The 19,776-nt window shown below is 43.8% G+C and overlaps 1 protein-coding gene across 2 annotated transcripts in view; it reads left to right on the top strand.

Moving 5' to 3' along the window:
• The first annotated feature begins 246 nt into the window (after window positions 1-246).
• epas1b (endothelial PAS domain protein 1b) overlaps window positions 247-19,776 on the top strand; it is a 75,164-nt gene continuing 55,634 nt past the window's right edge. For both annotated transcript variants that reach the window (XM_056291798.1, XM_056291797.1), the window contains exon 1: window positions 247-697. In XM_056291798.1, coding sequence (XP_056147773.1) covers window positions 672-697 — 26 coding nt within the window. In that variant the 5' untranslated portion in view covers window positions 247-671. The remainder of the gene's footprint in view (window positions 698-19,776) is intronic.

The raw sequence follows: 19,776 nt of genomic DNA, 5'->3' as shown, positions 1-19,776 counted from the left end.
GAAGAAAAACAAGGTCCCTGGGCGCATCCTTACTTTCAGGGGGTATGGCAACTCCAGCCTGTTGAGTGAGCCACAGGTGCCTACAGCACACAGACGCTCTGGTGCAGGGGGTGGGGTTGATGGAGGCGGGGCTTAGCACTGTTTTCGACCAATCAGCGCCGGGTTTGATGAGCAGCTGTCAGTGGGCCAGCTGAGTGCAGGGGGAGAGTAAAACCGCGACCAAGAGGTCTAAAGAGTTTTACAGCAGCAAGAACGAGGAAACGTCTTACAAGTGGACCACAAGCGGCTTAAATCGACAGTTTCTAACGTTTATACAAAACAACAACAACAACCTTGTGGACTTTTCTTTGGGTGAACAGGGGGAAATGCTATACAATCCTCGGCAGTGTTCTGAGACTGTATAGCCCAGATCCCTTTTAGCCCGGTAGAAAGTCCGCCTGGTCATATGGAGCGAACGAGATTAACATGCTAGTAATGTAAATACCGCGGCTAATCTTCTTTTCTTTTTCTTTGTCTTTTTACATTTTTTGGACCGAAGTTCGCATTTTACTTCGATTATTTTGGCGTTTCAGTTAAATTTCCTCTCCTTTTGAATATTGTGACTTGAGTCGGATTTAGACGGTCGAGGGATTACGCCACATCTCAAGTGGGTTTTGCGTAAGAGAAAAAACATGACAGCCGATAAGGAGAAGAAGAGGTAAACTTTACTTTATTTCCCCTAACCTTTCTTAGCCAGTGACGGGTCTCTAAACAGGGGTTCAAAGACCCGTATCACCCGTAATAACCCTGCCTGTTCAGGTGGGCTTTGTTGTTTATTTTGGGTATGGTTGCTCATGATAGATGACCGCTACGCAGGGGGACTTGTTGCTGCAGCGCAGCGCAGCAGCGCAGCGCAGCGCAGCGCAGCGCAGCAACAAGCGCGCTGAACCTGGACGTGTCTCTCCCTCCACCTCCGTGTATAGGTGGTTGTTGGGGGGGGGGGGTTGAAAACACATCTGATTAATTCAAACTATTCATGAGCTTTATTGAAAACCGGCTGCTTTAACGTGGTCGACATGACACGGGGGGGGGGTGATGGTGATAAGTGACCCTGCACACTTGGTGGTGGCAGCCTGAGGAATTATGCAGTGCGCATTAAAAAGCACACATGCAATGCCTCTCTGATAAGGGAATTTGCTAGTGTATTGCTAAAAATAGCCTGCATTGTTTGAAAACTGCCCATTGCACCTTTACCCAGTAAAGTCTACAACAGTAAATATGATGTTTGTGTCAACTGCCTTCATAGAGCATGACTGTTCTGTTCTCACTACACCCAAACCAGTTTTGATGCAGATTGGATACCCAGTGAGACCTGGATTCAACCTTAATAGGCCTATGAAACCACTTATTCAACATTTGTAGAGCTTGTTGGAGCAAAACCCCTACCTTTGAGCCACCGACACCTGAAAAGGTGCATGTATTGCACTATATTTTTATTGTTATACTGTTATTTCATATTTTTGTTTGTGTCAAAGTAGAAATTAGAGTTTTAAATCTCCAATACTGGCCAACATATCGTCACTTTTAGTCAGTCAGTGAGCTATCACAGTTTGGGATGTAACTACAGACACAGTATTAGTAGCCTATACATACATGACTAAAGATATAGCAATAAAAAAAGCAAATAGGTTACAATCTAAATGGAGTGTTGCCTAAATGACTAAACCCGTTGCCCTATATGCCCTCCCCCCAAAAGAACCTAAAATTCTTCATGAAGCTTTGAGCAGGTTGAGGCCAGTCGAATATTTGCCTTCTAATCAGGGGAATGCTGCATTGTGTCAGACAGAGATTTCCTAACACCATATTTATGACCCAAAGAGAGAAAACCTTCCAGTCACCGCTAATCTAAACTCAGTTTTCTGTTGACACTGGGCTCACATTACAGTAGCCAGTGGACCACCTGGACGACAGGTTTCTAGAAAGGTCCCGTCTTTTATGTGAGGTTGTCCTTGGGCTGCGTTGCTCAGGAGCTCATTATAGCTGGTCAGTACTGATTTGAGATCAATCAGATTTTTTTCTGTACTTTTCCCAAAATCTTTGCTGTACTTTGGGCATTCATTTAGCAAAGTTCACATGCTGATGCAAGCTTCATCTGCTTAGTCCGTGATCGGACCTCAGGTAATAATGGGTTTCTACTTTAACCTGCATGTTTAACCTGCAGATTCAGTTTATTTTACACATTTAAAAATTAACGTGATCTATCAGAACTAAAATGACCCATATATTTAGAGATGTGGAGTTATCTCTTGTGATGGATATTTGGATATAACTTACTTTGCAGCTCTCAGGGTGCCACTTTACAATAAGACTACCTTTATAAAGGGTTTATAATTGGGTTATTAATTAGGTTGTAAACACTATAAATCTTTAATAAACAAATATAAAAGTTATAACAGTATTCATACATCGATGCAGGCCCACTATTTGGCAAAATCAACTTACTGATGCACTTTTTATCTCTCTATCCTGTTAAATCTCAGGTCTTGCTAGTTGCTAGCTAAGTAACCAATGAGATCTGAGGCTTAACAGTACAGATAAATGTGGGCTCACTATTTGGCAAGCAACAGGTCACTTGCTCTTTATCTAATGTGTTATTAATGACTCATCTTATAAATGATCCATAAAGTGTTTACAGCCTAATAAATAAACTAATTATAGACAATCATAAACCCTTTATTGTAACGTGGTTTTGGTGACAGTAGATAAACGTGTTTATATTGTTTACACCATCTAAGTTTGCCATATATCCTGTCCTAAAGTCCTCTCAGGTTCGAGATAATTGTTGTCTGGTGGTGGTGAAGTCACAGTCGCCTCTCCCCTAATCATTTAGACCCAATTTGTCCCATTCATGTCACTAACATGCTGCGCAATGGTGGGTAGTGAAGCAAGAGACAGCTGTCCTCTTACCTCCTAAATGGCATTCTTCTCCCTTTCATTTCTTCTGTATGGCAACGAGATGTGATGAAAACTTGCTTTCACTGAGTATTGCAGCCAATTTATTTGGGCGCGCGCGCGCGCACACACACACACGTGTGTGCGTTGTAGTGCTATAACTACTCAAGGCTTGACATCGAAGTAGGAAACTTAGTTAAAAGATCCAGAAACAGGAGGGAGAAAGTAAGAGTGAGGGATTTTATTCAACAGCCACACAATGATGAACTTATTGATTTGAATGAAAAGGGACTTTTTGAGTTCGACCTGGTCTGGGCCTTGGTGTTACTCTGTATTTCTCACGCCCTTTCTAACAAGCCCTCAGTATGGGGTCTGCTTTGGTGCCGGTATCACTACTACCAGAACCTAAACAGACTGGGTATGAAGGAAGGGTATTACACCTTGTCATATTTATTCAGAGGCCCGGAGCGATGGATTCAGAGGGAGACAGAGATTGAGAGATATTAAGAAAGCGCGAGCAGATCAGAAGGGCATTTCCTCTGGCTAGCAGTTCCCATTTGCTCATGAGCGGCGTAGTACTCAGAGAGCTAGCGGCCATTTTAGGAAAGGAGACCTGCAAGTGCGTCTCTCAGGGTGCACATGAAAAGGCTGTGTGTGTGTGTGTGTGTGTGTGTGTGTGTGTGTGTGTGTGTGTGTGTGTGTGCACGCAGATGTTTTTATCTCCACATTGTTTAAACGTTCCTTTGTGACCATTTGCTAATTGATATATTTTAATGATTACATGTGTTTGTATTTGCTTGGTTTTGTGTGTGTATGTTTCTCTGCATAGTGTGTATGACAGTTTCGTCGTCTGCGTTTTTTTTTTCTGTCCTGGCTACTGGCGTCGGTCGCGTGATTCATGACTGCTGCCCTGGCTCATGCCACTGTGTTTATTTGACAAGCAATGTTTCAAAATGTTTTCATGGAGTCATGTCTTGTTATGAGAGCATCCACTTACCAGAAAGTTATCTGTTTATATACTCAATGTAATTGTTTTGTACTTATTGTTTATGTGCACTTATCTCTTCTTCGTAAGAGAGTGGTCTTCATCGAAAGAGAAAACGCATCCCCTGTGTAATCACATCATGAAAATGCCCCTCGGTGTGAAACACAACCCAGTATAAAGTCAAGCAAATTCTTTCAACGTGCATCATGAGCAGGCCAGTGTTCCCCAGGGAAAACAAAGAATAGAAAGCAAAATAAATAAATAAACACACACACACACACACACACAACAACTATTCAAAGCAACAGTGCTAAATATAAAAATCTATCTCAGACGATGACTGTCATTTCTACTGCCTTGCAGAAATGCGCTGCGCTAATTGGTTTGCTCAGAAATGCGCCGTGAAAAAAGGCCCATTAAGACACACAGAAACTGAGTTTTTCCCCCCAAAAAGAGAACTTCCTCGAGCATGACAAGACGTGTTTTGCAATGAAATCGACTGCAGTAAATGCTTCAGAAAAGCAAACCATTTATTCACCCACCCTGCAAAGGCTGGGTGCTTTTTTTCCTCACCTCCGGTGTACACTCTGCACATTTCCAATATCGACAATGTTTATTTTGTATTTCTTCACTCCAACCCTGCTGTTATTAGAGACCATCTTCAGCCCGCAACACCGGACCCCATTTATTGCTTTCCACCACCAATCCATTGGAGATACCGTGCAAAGGTCACAGCCCTCGCTCCCGTCACAGAGATCTGTCGCATACCAGCAACAAACTCGGGGTTACCTTTGTGATGTAATGCAAGAGATAAGATTACATAAAAGAATATTCTCTTTTCTCTCACCCGCTCTCTTTGTGGTATGGTAATGGGGTCTGCCGTCGTGGTTGTCGGCATTATCGCCGCTGCCACTCTCCGTTTAATCTTGCAGTAAATATAACTGTTGCATTCTTCCAGCACCATCATCATAATCTTCGTTGTTATCAGTGTCAGCCCTCAGACTCCCACCCCCACCTTTACCCCTCGTACCCTGCCCCTGCACAGTCACATGCATGCATACATACTTGCGTATCTATGGATTTATCAGCATCCCTGTCATTCTTCTCACCCCCCCCAACCTAATCCTGTCAGTGAAGAGAGGTGGCGTGTCTTCTGCCCATAGATTGAGATTTTGACGTGCGCTCTGGTATTGCAGTTTTTAGGGTTTTTTTTCTGTTTGTTCAGGAGGGAGGGAGGGTTTGTTACATTATTAATTATTCTGTGGCATCTTTGTAATCTGCCCTGGCCTCATCTATGACATTTAACTCATCTGTGTGTGTGTGTGTGGGGGGGGGCGTGAGAGAAAAAGAGACTGGAAATGTGTGTGTGTGTGTGAGAGAGAGACAGAGAGAGACAGAGACAGAGTGAGAGAGACAGAGACAGAGTGAGAGAGACAGAGAGAGGAGTAAGCTGTTTAACAAAGCCATGGGCTCAAGGCAGTGAGAGAGACTGAGGACGGGAGGGCAAGTTCATATACGAATCGCGGGAACAGAGAAACGGAGATGAACGCAGAGCCGTAAAGAAAGCAGCGAGAGACAGACAAGTTTACATAAAAGAGCCGGCTCTGGCTCTGTGTCATGCTAGCTCTGTCAACTCAGCGATTCACACCACAGTGCCACGGCAGCCCTCCACTGCTAGCCAGGGCCTGGTTGGCACTGTGCCGCTGTGACTCTTTTGTGTGCTAACCCCCTGCCAACCCTGTCTACCCAAACACCACCCCACTTACAGCACCCTTTCAACCTGCCCTCTGAAAGACAGGAATGCAAGGATGGACAGAGAGCGACTGAAAGATCAGACTCCGCACACCGGCAAGCTTTTTTTTTTAGCCCTGTCTTTTTTTCTCAAGAATTCTCAAGAATTGTCTTTTTTATTTTGAAGGTGCATCACAAAATAGTATTTTTTTTTTAATGGTGAATAGTGCATCCCCATGCTTTAATCTATGTGCTGGTGCTGGAGAGTTGGTTTAAGAGTCTGTCAAGTTGTTAAAGCTCCTATTAACGTGATTATATGATTTGATTTATATGATTTGATGGGCTAGAGTAGCAGTCTACCCTGAGAGTGGATGCAAGTACAGTTAAAGGAAGATCTGTTCAACTCACAAAACTATTCATTGTAGTACTATATATAGTACGAGGCCTTAGGGCTGGGCAGCAATTCAATATTATCGGCCTTCCTATAATATATGATTTCTATAATTTCTCACAAAATGAGGTTTGAAATATTTGAGGGAGTATGACTTGAAAACTAGTTGTGGTATGCCAACTCTGCATGGCACCCGGGAAGCAACCCAGTGATTTTTGCTGCTTCCTCCTGTTTTGAAAAGCCCAGTTATGTCTGCATGCCATTCAGGAAAAGTCTTCTGTAAACATTGAAAAAGAGTCCTAATAACTTGTGGGAATATCTATTGGAGTAGAAAATAATGCCCCTTCAGATACCGCATTTAATAAAACACAAAGCAAGGTTGTGTTAGTAGAACAGTTATACTTCTTTTTCTTTTTTTTGTAATAGAGCTTTGACAATTTGTTTTTGCTTTGAGAATTAAACAAAGGTAGTTTGTTCAGTAATGGCTTTCACTCAAGTATTATTTTCAGCTCCTCCGAGTATTTCATGATCTATTTGGCATCGGTATACTTTGGGGATATTTATATTAATCTTGCAGGCAGATGTTAGGTGATATGCATTGGTCCTCTACAGTGTCACTCAATCATGAACAAATGTCCCTAAGATATGTAATAACTTCAGTGGTATCGCCTCATAAAATTTGCTCTCTTACCACTCATAATTTTACGTGTGTTTTATAAAATTTCTGCGCACAGGGAAATCTCATTTTGGAATGGAAGTGTTGCTGTAAAATTATTACATGAAAACAGGGAACTGCACCCTGACCCGTCCAGGAAATGTAATTTATATGTTCAGAATCAATTTTGGAAGTATCACTTTTGATGCCTAATTATTTAACTCTCGTTTTAGATGGCCCGGCAGCCTGTGCAGGGTGTCTCCCCACCTGCCGCCCAATGACTGCTGGGATAGACTTCCGTATCCCCGTGACCCTGAGAGCAGGATAAGCGGTTGGGATAATGGATAGAATGGATGGAGTCCACTTTATATTTACAAGTTTATATTGTCTACCTATTGCTAGACAATATAAACTCAAGCCATTAGGGTTTTGTTTTTGGGTTCCGGGAAAGAATTTATCTCATTCCAACATCTTATGTGTTAAAATTACAAATTGCACAAATCACAATTACCTCTTGTTACCAGATTTGGAAAGTCACAGAAAATGATTAAAACAGCATCACTCATTTGCTCGCTTACTCACTCGCACTCTCGCTTGCTCACTCACTCACTCACACACTGACACACAAACACAAAAACAGTCTTACAGTCTTCATGCAATTAGCAGCATAATAAACCACTTCTGTGTGCTTGTATTTTCCTGAATGGGTTGCACTGTGGTTTAGAATCTGACTTTGTATGCCGCCGCCACTGTTTCTCCGTGGGTTTAAAGCTCTTTGGCAGAGCTCAGTGTGCAGGTCGGAGAGTGTGAGAGAGAGAGAGAGAGAGAAAGAGAGAGAGAGAGAGAGAGGGAGACTGAGAAACAGACAGAAGGAAATAAGACAAAAGAAAGGGATATGGAATAAAGACCAAACAGGTAAACGGGCATCAATCGAGAGTGGCAGAATACCTGTAGATTTAGAGAGAGAGAGTAAGAAGGAGAGAGAGAGAGAGAGCGAGAGAGAGAGAGCGAGAGAGAGAGATCAGCCAGAACTGTAACTGAAACACAGATGCAGCACATTGCAGTATGTCTCCCAGCTGTGCAGCTCCACTAAGTTTGACCAGTAGGGGCAATTGAAAGTTTGTGAGCTACTTCAGCTACCAAGACTAGCACATCTTTCTGTTTACTTACTAACAATTGCAAGGGTGTTTTATGCTATAGGTTGTTGGTGACGTCACGGTATAGGTTGTTGATGACGTCACGAACTATAGATGGAGGGCAGGAAGTGAGTTTGTACATAGGGAGCAGTCACAAACTTTCGAAATGCCTATGTTCGGCGTCATTAACAGGGAAACCACAAGGATTTTTTTATTGAATACCAAACTTTGTTGTTCATGAGGGGGAAAATGCAAGAAATCGACCAAAAACGCCGGGGGGGGGGGGAATGGCTTGCGGTCGGGAGGAGCGGAGTCGGATGACGCGCGTGTGTGCAGTGACCACTTCGTCAAAAACAACAACAAATCACTCTTCATAACATAAGGATCATGTCCAACATGTCTTACCTTCTGTTTATACCTTTCTGTCATAACATCGTCTAAACTAGCACAGTTCGGGCTAAACTAGCTCCATCTCGTCCATTCCGCTTTTCACTTCCTGCCCTCCATCTGAATCTCGCGCGTCATCCGAACCACGTGACTGCAAACAAGCGTGTGTTTTCTCTTTTTTGTGTTTTTATCCTTGACAATTTTAATGCATGTGAGGACATTTATTTTCTCAGTCTTGCATGTACTCTCTAAATACTTGTCATAATCTATCTATCTATCGATCGATCGATCGATCGATCGATCGATCTATCTATCTATCTATCAGGCCCCCACACAGGAAGAGAAAGGGGATGGTCTGGGAAGTCTTTCTGCACTTTTCATTCTTTCTTTCCTTTTTTACACATCGACTCTTTAGCTCCCTATCACATTCATGTACTCTCTTTTCAAACTCTTTTTTGTTCTTTGCCTTCGTTTTTCCCCCGGCACCCACCCACTCTCTCTCTCTCTCTCTCTCTCTCTCTCTCTCTCTCTCTCTCTCTCTCTCTCTCTCTCTCTCTCTCTCTCTCTCTCTCTCTCTCTCTCTCTCTCTCTCTCTCTCTCTCTCTCTCTCTCTCTCTCTCTCTCTCTCTCTCTCTCTCTCCCACACACACATACAGGCACCACCACCCATTTCTCCATGTTTGTGCGTTGTCGGTTGTCGTTTGACCGGTGGTCTAATACTTCCTCCTCTCCCCTCCTTCAGAACTCTGTCTCCTTGCCATTTCCTATTTCCTGTCGGCCAGCTCCCCTGCTTCCTCTTCCAGTACTACCGTAATGGCCTTGCTCCATCATGTCACCTGGCTTGTGTCCAGGTCCTATGAGACCTGTATAATTCTAAACGTTGGATGCACAGTTGGTTTTTTGAGAGACAGACACAAACTAGACAACAACAACAACAACAACACGACCACAACAACAACTCTTTCTGGCCGGTTATACCCTTGTAATTGACATCCCCAAAAGTGTGTCTCTACTTGCCCACTAGCAATTCAGTTATCCTTGCCCTCACTTCCTTTTGTGCTTGTATGATTTGTACACACGTGTGTACGACTGAAAACTGGTGTGTGTCCATTTAGATAGATATTTAGATAACCGCCCTGTATGCCCTTTAGCAATGCATACAGTCACTGCAATACCAAAAGTTAGCCTGGATAAGAGTGTCAGCCATATGTCTGAACTGCAAAATGCATTGTGTCCACCCCCGTCTCCTGGGGGCAGACTATTCTCATCCCTCCCACTTATCTCCTAGATGCGCATTTTAGATAGTTTTAAACTCTGCAAAGGTTTCGTAACTCAGATGAGGAGTTTGACTCACGTGCCCTTTTATTCTTTCACAAGAAGCTCAAACAAAGGCGGACGATGAGCTCGATTGCATTGTTTATTCAATAGCCTCCCTGATGTGAATGTGTCATCAAGAGGCTTTGTCGTGAATTTTATTCTTATTAACTACCTGAAGAAGGTAGTTGAAAAGAGAGGCGCATTCCTCCCTTTTAATCCCCTTTAATCCTTATCTGCAGATTCCTCTTAGCCATACCTCTAGTTTCAGTTCTGATCACATGACGAGAAGGAAAAGATGAAAGGTTCAAACTGCTCCTTCCCTCCATCCTCACTTCCCTCACCAGCCCTTGTTCCTAATCTCCCCTCTTACTTTCTCTCCACACCCCCATAATCTTTTGACACGACTAGCCACTTTTATTTAGTATTTTTATCATATCTAGGAGTCTGTATCTTACCTTACCTTGTAACTATAACTTGTGAGCTCTGTCTTGATACAAGTGCTCTATAATAGAGGAGTGCGCTCAGTTATCCCCGCCAGCTGTATCTCCCCTTCTCCGGTGCCCCGGTGATTTAGGCAACCAACCAGCTGAGGAGTCAGCACTCGGTTGCGGTATAAAACGGGTTTTTCAGAGGCTTTCATCACCGCCCTCACAAGAGGGCCTTGATAATACAGACATAACTGTGTACAAACATGACTGGCTCTGACAGGCCCCGTAGTAGGCGGGATTAGCCGCGGACAGACACAAATTCAGTTTTACGCAAACGAGCAGCGACTGAGTTGAGCGACGGCCAATCAGAGGGCAGATGTGCTCCTCTCATAAGTCTTTCGCTGTGAAATGTTTTCTTAAACTTTAGTTCCTATTAGCGTTTTAGTTCCTATAGGTATTATTTGCGCGTCCGCAGAATAATGTGCAGCCACAAGGACTTCCGGCGGCGTCTCCGTGCATGGATAGCGGACAGAAAACCCAGCGTTTTTCCTGCCATTATAAGACTTCTGCGCAGCGCCTAAGTCGATTGAACGGTAAATATGTGTGTGTGTTTGTGTGTGTGGGGGGGACAACTGTTTAATATGCAGCGCTCAAACTAAAAATATAAATAAAAAATCCAGCTAATAAAAAGGTTTTGCCTGTCAGTATGTGGATGCACAGCCTCCTTGGCGGATCCTCGCACGACCAAGTCTAATATGACCTTGCACTTTCCAAAAAAGAAAAGGGTTTTTCTATGCGACCACCATTTGGGTCTAGCCCTAACCCTGTCTTTATTTTCATTATATGACAAAGCTGGGTAAACCGTTCACACTTGCGCATGTGCGAATCACATCAGATCGGGCAGCGACCAGAACATGCGACACTTCCTGTTTTTACTGCAACCTAGAGGAAGCTGCTCCTCTAGAACTTTCCATTATTGTTGTTAATGTTGTTTTTGTTGAAAGTATAGGTAGTGCAGGATATAGACGTTAGAGTCAAACTCCAACTCAGTTGTTTGTTTCTCCACACCAAACTGAATCCTTATTGAACCAGAAGTATTGGTCTGGGGACGCTCTCGTTCGCCCCCACGCCAAAAGCTGGTGTCAAAATAAGGCACGAACGGTAAATACATGCTAAAGTTCTCCGCAACCACTGCTTCGGAGAATTAGTGTGTGGGTAAAAATTGGATGGTTTGTGACTTTGTTTAGAAAGCTGCGATATAAATAAAGTTTATTATAATTGATTATTAAGCGCTCCCCATATGTCCTATTCATTTTCGGCCAATCCATCTAGGTCCTGGACCCCCCCCCCCCCCCAGTCTATCATGGATGCGCGAGGCGGAGGGCAGCCTGTTTGGTATTCTAACAGAGAGATCAAGTCTGGCCAGCTGACTTCCCTCACGCCACCTGTGGTGCCCCCCCCTCTCTCTTACCCTCAGTTGCTGGCTCTCAGTTTCAGCAAACCTCTCCCCTATTATGTCGCCTCACACATGCTCAGTCGCCATCCTTCTCTGTGCCGCTCATTCAGTCATCGAGTGTATCCCAACCATCAGTACAGCGTGGGTGGGTTTGTTTGTTTGTGCCATAGTTTGTGTGTGTGTGTGTGTGTGCGCGCGTGTGTGTGTGTGTGTGTGTGTGTGTGTGTTTGTGTTTGCCTCTCTTTCACAGACTATCAGAAACATCAGCAATCTCCTGCATCTTTCTTCCCCTGATTAAGTCGAAGTTGGGGCCCCTGTCTGGGACAGCTGTTTGTGCCGCTGTGTGTGTGTGTGTGTGTGTGTGTGTGTGTGTGTGTGTGTGTGTGTGTGTGTGTGTGTGTGTGTGTATGTGTGTGTGTGTTTGGCTGAGTTTCCAGAACTCTCTGTTCCTCGGGATCACAGATTAGCCAGTGCTGCATTGTTGGTCTCTGTTTGTGTTACGCCAGGCGCCACAACTACAGGAAGGCCCACTGTAAGCAAGGAAAGGTGTATGTGTGTGTGTGTGTGTGTGTGTGTGTGTGTGTGTGTGTGTCTGTGTCTGTGTCTGTGTCTGTGCATCTGTGACTGTCTGCAGTGGGAACTTGTATCATGACATCACTGTTCTGACCCTAAACAATCTTTATAGTGGAAAACAACATCTTTCAAATTTAAATACAAGTGAAATGACAACACCGGTTGATAATTTACTCAATTAGGGTTTCGAGTACCGGCAAGAACAGCCATTGGAAAATTATACATACAATTAAAATATTTGAAGTTGATATAATAAGTTATCATGTATATATTAGAGTTATAGTTATACACATAATATATTTTACAATAGATAATGATAGAATAGAATGGAAAAGCTTGGAATAAAATGATTTATATTTATATCTGTATAGTTACATGGATTTCCGGTAATAAAATTAAAGTGGAATTGCGTTTATCGATGAGGATTGGAGAATATCAAAGAGCTAATGAAGCAAAGGCTCCATGAGATGCTTTTGTTAAAACACCTGTCCTCTGGTCTAGCTTTCTTTCCCTGGCCCCTACACAACCCACCCGTGCACACACGCACACACACACACACACACACACAAACCCACCCGTGCACACGCACACACACACACACACCCTGAGGGTTGTTTGGTAGGTCTGTTGCGGTGGCACCTGCTCTAGTTTACCGCAAGCAGCTCTCTGCTTGTTTTCACAATATACATTTGTATGTTTACACCAGGCGGCCTGTGTGTTTTTGCATGTATGTGTATATGTATGTGTATGTGTATGTGTATGGGTCTGCACGTGAGTGTGAGAAGTAGTTTGCATGTGTGCTTGGCTGTATGGCTGTGTAACATATAGTCCTTGTGGCCCCCTGGTAAGTGATGGCCATATAACAAGTAGGCCTGTTGTTTCAGTAATGAATAATCATTGAAACAGCCTGAGATTGGGATCTTTGTCCTGTACCCCGTACCCTCTTTCATTGTGTTCTCCTCACCCGAGCTCTTTTGGTTAAGTTTTTACAGAGATGCTACATGGACGGCTGCCTGTATTCAGAACTGCTCTACTTGTGTTGTTTCTATCATACGCTTTGTGTTTTCTTCTGTCATACTTGATCTATCATCCCTTTTTCATGTTCTACTTTTAAGAGTTGTGTTACGTTGCTAATGATCCTAATGAGCAGCAATGATTTTTATGTATGTGTGTGTGTGTGTGTGTGTTTGTGAACTTGACTGACAGGTTAAGATTCAGGCCCTATCTGTCATCCTTATTCTCATTCCAGACATTCGACAGGCTTTGTAATTTTCAGCCCGCTGATCAATGTGATAATTGCGTTTGAGTTTTTTTGGAGTGGCAGTAGTCATAGTCCGTGTCATAGTCAAGTGAGGCACAGATAAGACCCATAGAACCAACGAGAAACCTGCCAAGATTTCATATCGTCTTTGTTTAAGCCGGTTTGATTGACAAGCTGAACTGTTGCTTGTTGGCGGTCAGGACCATTGACGTCATAGTGCCCTATCAGGACACACGCCATTTATACAGCGGCATTTGACATCTTTTTCCTTATTAAGGAATTGACTCACTTGTTTTTTTGTTTTTTAATGTCTCGAAGTCCATCCATTATTTTACGTGCAACATTTCTGCAGTGGGACACTGTTCTGCCTTGCATTAGCGCAGGAAGGGGCTGGGGGGCCGCACCCACCACGGTTCTGCGCTGGAGGAGCGCAATGGCTGATGGGACTGTTAGAGTTGAAGTTGTGTTTTAATGATGCGGCGTTCATGTTGTGGTTATTCTTGTGTTGCTTTGGGGGTTCGACTCAGACCAAGTAGGAGACCGCTTTCTGACTAACTGGCTGTAGGCCCGTGATGGGGACTGATGTCGCCACTTGGGACATGGGGGGGCCGTTCCGTTGTTGTCAGTTCTGGTCCGTTCTGGCCGCTGTGAATAAAAGGGCACTTCGGGGTCGTGCGGTGTATGGGGCATGGGAGTTGCAATTAAAAAGAGATCTCTGCCTCTCGACTTCTTCTTCTTCCACGCCGGCTCCCGCACAATACCTTTCATTATTGTTGGCAGCCTCCCTACTTAAAACATCTTACCGTGCGCCTGCCGCCCACGGGGTAACATGCCGTATTTCGTGTAGGTACACCTGCTGACTGAACATTGTGCAGAGGAGTTTGGTGGAGAGACAGGGCTCTGGGCTAGACCCGTATCAGCCCGTCTTATTAATGGTATCTCGTGCATTTGGCAGATGGAAGGAAAGAGACATATGCCAGAGAGCAGCTGACGAGCCTTCAATTGATTTGTCTATTTAGTCATTTAACGTATCTATTCATTAATCTAATTTAGTTGCCTATCTCTGTCTGTCAGTCTGTCTGCCTAGCTGTCTGTCTGTGTATTTAATGGATTTGTTTTTTTTAAATGTATGCAATTGTGTGATTAGGCTAGACTGACCATGGTGCTAGTATATATGCATGTTTATGTGCCTCCGTGCGTGCATGTTCCTGCTTGCATGTGGCTGCTGTGATATTGTCATTTTGCACGCCGGTCTTCCCGGCTTCGGCAGAGCACAGAGGCTGCACTTGGGGACTTTGAATGACAGGTTAATGAAAAACAGAGAGACAAAGGGGAAAGGGTGGAGGGGGGGGGGTGAGGTTTGCTGGAGGGTCTGAAAGAAAATTAAGAATAAGTGAAAGAAAGGAGAGAGGGGAAGAGACGGCTGCTGTCACGCAGCTTCTCAGCCAGAAGGGAATGGGGATCAGGTTAGTCAGTATGGGTGTAGCTTTGGGCTTATACATTAGGGGTGAAGAGCACTTTCTCAATCCGTTTTTTCAATTTCCAAATATTAATAACACTGACGTAGCCAGGAATTTAGTTGGGGAGGTGGATGTGTGTGGTTTTGGGTTACATCAATATCTGACAACAGTATCATAGCATACCATAGAAAAACAGAAGGAGTTGGTTATAATTTTGTTATACCTGCCTTTAAGCACAGCAAAATGATTGAAAAAAAAGTGCTGTTGTCCAATTCAAAGTAATGGATTTTCAGCGTGTTGTCAATCTGTCCGTTTCATAACTCTTAAGAGATCACGATTAGTAAAAGCAAACCCAAGTAAAGCCTCTCTCAAATTCAGTGCAAACGCCTTGTTCCTCTTGCTGATTGGCCACCTGGTTATTCACACAGCCAATGGTAGGGGGCAAATAAGAAACACAAAAACATTCATTCAAGGTAAGTAACATAATGGGTTAAAAAGTATATCTCTTGAACAAAGAATATGGTGTAGGTGCATGATTGGTTTAATTGTGCAGTGCCATATGGATGGCCATCAGTTGAGCTTCTGAGTTGTGTGAAACAAGGCCGGTGTTATTCCACCGTCTATGCAATGACTTACCACAATTTACACCCAAGGACTTAACGACAACTGTCAAAAAGTTTTCAGGGGATGTTCAACTCCGAACCCCCCCCCCCTCATCCCGCCCCCCCCAACCCCCGGCTATGCCAGTGATTGAAAAAAAAAATATATATATATATATATATATTCATCTGGATTCAAAAAGACATTTGGCCGTTTTATGTTTGTGCTGATGAAACAGTTAAGACAGAAATGTGAGAGTACGTTTCCCCGCTGCACCCATGCATTATATTTCACAACCAACAGAGAAGAATGGCTTTATTCTTGTCTGGCTGCAGGGTTAATGACCCAAGCTTATGTTTGTAGCATGGAGAGGGATATCACAATTGGTGCAACAGTAGGATAAGTACGGAGCTTATGAGTCCTAGAATGATTATAAAAAACAAATATATCCTTCTAGTGCCCATGTCTTCCAGAATTAATCAAAAGTCAAGTGAACTCGTGCTAAAGTGGAGCAGGAGTTCTGTGACAGATTAAAGTGAAATGAGCAGAATACACAATGTAAATATCACATAGATAGCTCCCATGGTCATGTGTCTTGCAAGAACTTGTAAAAATATTTGCTTTCCTTGAGCACAGTTGAGCCTCTTTCTCAGCAAATCCCACTTTTTAGGGGGGTTACAATTCCCACAACTGTTGATAAGACCCCTTTCAGAACTGATCTGCTCTGCTGTTCTCCTGATTTGTGCAAGTGAGAGATGTTCTCAGAACATTTAGCTAATCATATCGGTATTAGGAATACAGGTAAGGCCTGAGTTAGGATTCTCTTACTTGCAGAAGTCGGGACATGCTTCCCCACAGACCATTAAATCCCTGCCATTTTGTTGTTAGACTTGTCCGTTTCTGTGACCACTCCCATACTGCAAGCTTTTTTGTTTATTCTGAGCATGAAAAAATGGCAGGTGGACAAGATTATTTCAATGTGTTGCTATTTTTTTTGTGTATTGTATGTATTTGCACATGCAGCTTGCCCCGCACTGTAGCGGCGGAGGGAGGAGGAATACATGACTGATAGAGTCTGTCTGTCTGTATGTGTATTTACCGCTTTTACATAGTTAAAGAGCAAACAAAACAACCAATAAATAATTTTATTTGTATAGTGCTATTCAAAACAAGGCCGCGGGGGCTTTTCATAGAAAAAGGCAGCAGTTGGGAAATGGGAAAAAACAAAAAACAAAAACCCATCTAACAAATATTGTGAACCAAGACAATGTATGTATATGTATACTGTGCGTGTCTCTTGTTCACTTGCTGTCTGCATGTGTGTGCGCATAGGCACGCATGTGAATACCTGCACTCATTCACTTTTCTGTGCTTGTTTGTGTGTGGCCCTTTAGGGCGCACGCACGCACGCACGCACGCACACACACACACACACACACACACACACTCATCTGTGCTGCAGTAACAATGTGCCAGTGCTGCTCTGAATGGCTGTGGTTTAGAGTGACAGCGCAACTTCTGTCAGGGTGGGTTCAGAATGTCAGGTATGTCTTCTCCCTCCACCAGGCGCTTCTCGCTGGCCTTAACGCCATGTCCTCTGCATGCCTGTCTGTTTACCGGCTGGCCCGGCCCAGCGGCCCTGCACACCTTCCTGTCTCATTTGTTGGTGTTTCTGTCTCTCTCTGTCTCTGTCTGTCTGTCTGTCTCTGTCTCTGTCTCTCTGTGTCTGTCTCTCACACACACACTATCTCTCTCCCTCTTTCTCTCACCCCATTTCTCTCTCTCTCTCTCTCTCTCTCTCTCTCTCTCTCTCTCTCTCTCTCTCTCTCTCTCTCTGTCTCTCTCACACACACCCTATCTCTCTCTCCCTGCTCTCTCTCTCTCTCTCTCTCTCACACACACACACCCCATCTCGCTCTCTCTCACACACCCCATCTCGCTCTCTCTCACACACACCCCATCTCTCTCTCTCTCTCTCTCTCTCTCTCTCTCTCTCTCAAATTCAAATTCAAATGGCTTTATTGGCATGACGTAACGATGTACAAGTAACATGTAGTACATACTGCCGAAGCAAGCGTTTAAACGTTGAAAAAAGCTAAACATTAATTGGAAAACATTATTGAAAACAAACATACCACGGCAAAGAAACACTGTCATCGAATATAGCAGCACCAAAGTGTGTCGGGTGACTGTCGCATACTGTCCCTCACTTTATAGCAGAGACTGCTGCTAACTTACAGCTCTTTGAGTCGTCCCCTAGTATGCATGCTAGTTTTTCTTCATCTGATAGGTCAAGAAAACCTTTTGTTATTAGTTCTCTCTCTCTCTCCATCTATCTATTTATCTATCTGCTCATATTCATCTATAATAACAGCTTGGTAGACTCGTACAGTGAAAACAGTAACCACGTCTCACACATGCCCACACAGACTTGGCGGGGTAACTTTTAAGTTGTTTTTCATCCGTGTCGTGTTTGAGTTGTGTGGCGAATGAAACTAGCTGGCAACCCACATGAGGCCCAACTTAGCTCTTTCTATTCTAGAGGATCCAAAAGCGTGCATTAATCTAGGCGTGAAGATTGACGTGCAAGTGAAACAGAGCATGGAGAAGAATGTATTTGAGCCTCCACGCCATTTTCTGGCAAGACTTGTAATGAAAGCCGTTTTCGCTCAGTGGTCTTGCCCCGAAAGCAGCACCGTTCTCCACACGATACATGAAGCGATAATGTGTTTTCATGTCACCGGTCAAAATGGTGTCCTTCTAAATTATTATTTTATTTTATTTTTTGATATTTTTATTTGCAATTTTTCTCTGCACATCTACCGAAAAGGAAGGCCAGGGTGAATTTTCATACCAACAGGATCTTCACTAAATGTTTGGAGACTCAAAAGTATTTACAAACTGCCCTCATCTTTTGCAAAGTGTAGCCAGCGAGGGAACGAGGATGCTTTGTATACACACTGGGTGCTGGCACCAAAACGATCGCTTCAGTTACTCAAGTAACACAATGAGTGTGACTTCTCAAGCCGAATTTTCATCCTCAAGGGTTCTGCAACGAGGCAAAATGGCGGCGCAGGCAGGATATCATTTTAGATCAAAAATGAAAGAGAATATAGTCATCTGGGCACACTGCAAAACTTGAACTAGCATGTCATAAGAGAACGCCTTCAGCGCCTCAGCATTTGAAGAGGAGGCTCATGGGATTTTCTCAACATTTATTGGACACAAAGCACTGGCAACTGTTGACTAGCTTGCTGATCAAACAGTAAGATGATATCAGAAATCACACACCTTGGCCTAAGGTATAGTACATGTTGCACCAGTGCCTCCGGACTATAAAACATTGTAGCCTACTTTATTTATTTGTTAGACAAGCTGGAGCAATAGCCTATCGATGCACCTGATCAAAATTCAGATCTCAGTGATGCATCATTAGCCCTGCACCGTTCATGTGATATGATCTGAAAGTAGGCTATAGAACCATTATTTATTTATTTATTTATTTTTATTTATTTATTTTTGGCTTTTTTCTCCTCAATTGTAGTTGGCCAATTACCCTATTTTCCGAGCCATCTCGGTTGCTCCTCCACCCCCTCTGCTGATCCGGGGATGGCTGCACACTACCACATGCCTCCTCCGATACATGTGGAGTCGCCAGCCACTTTTTTTCACCTGACAGTGAGGAGTTTCGCCAGGGGGACATAGCGTGTGGGAGGATCACGCTATTCCCCCCAGTTACCACTCCTCCCCGAACAGAAGCCCTGACCGACCAGAGGAGGCGCTAGTGCAGCGACCAGGATACATACCCACATCCAGCCTCCCGCCCGCAGACACGGTCAGTTGTGTCTGTAGGGATGATCGACCAAGCCGGAGGTAACACGGGGATTTGAACCAACAATCCCCATGTTAGGACTATAGAACAATTTTATACCGCTAGTTAAATTTGCACCAGACTTCAGAAACCCAACAACTGAGCTCCACGGGCTCCCAGCAGGAAGTGTGTGTTCTTGATTAGAGCCTGAATCTATCCAGCCTTGTGGACATGTCGTCTGTTTAATTTCTCGGGTGACCTAGCAGCTGTATGACTTTATGCTTGCGTGTGATGGAGGGGGAAACAACAGCTTCATCTTGTATCAAGATGTGATTTATTAGCAACGCATAAAAGACGAGTTTAGAAATGTAGTGTTGTATAAACGTAATATCGTTACCCAGTTTGGCAAATGATGTTGTCCCTGTGAACAGATTTGTCCCATCTTGCTTTCACACAGTCATTCGCCAGTGTTGCAGACTGTGGAGAACAGTGCAGAGTAGCATTTTGAAATATCTTAGGATTGCAGTTTGTTGGTACAACAAATCATCTGTTTTTCCCCTCCAGCAAAGCATTACTGGATCTGGGTATTCTGTCAATCATCGGAATATTGGACATAATGCACAACTGCCAAAATAATCAATAGTTGCAGCTCCA

This window comes from Lampris incognitus, chromosome 13, assembly GCF_029633865.1.
Source record: "Lampris incognitus isolate fLamInc1 chromosome 13, fLamInc1.hap2, whole genome shotgun sequence".
NCBI lineage: Eukaryota > Metazoa > Chordata > Actinopteri > Lampriformes > Lampridae > Lampris > Lampris incognitus.
This window is presented reverse-complemented; position numbering and strand designations above follow the sequence as displayed.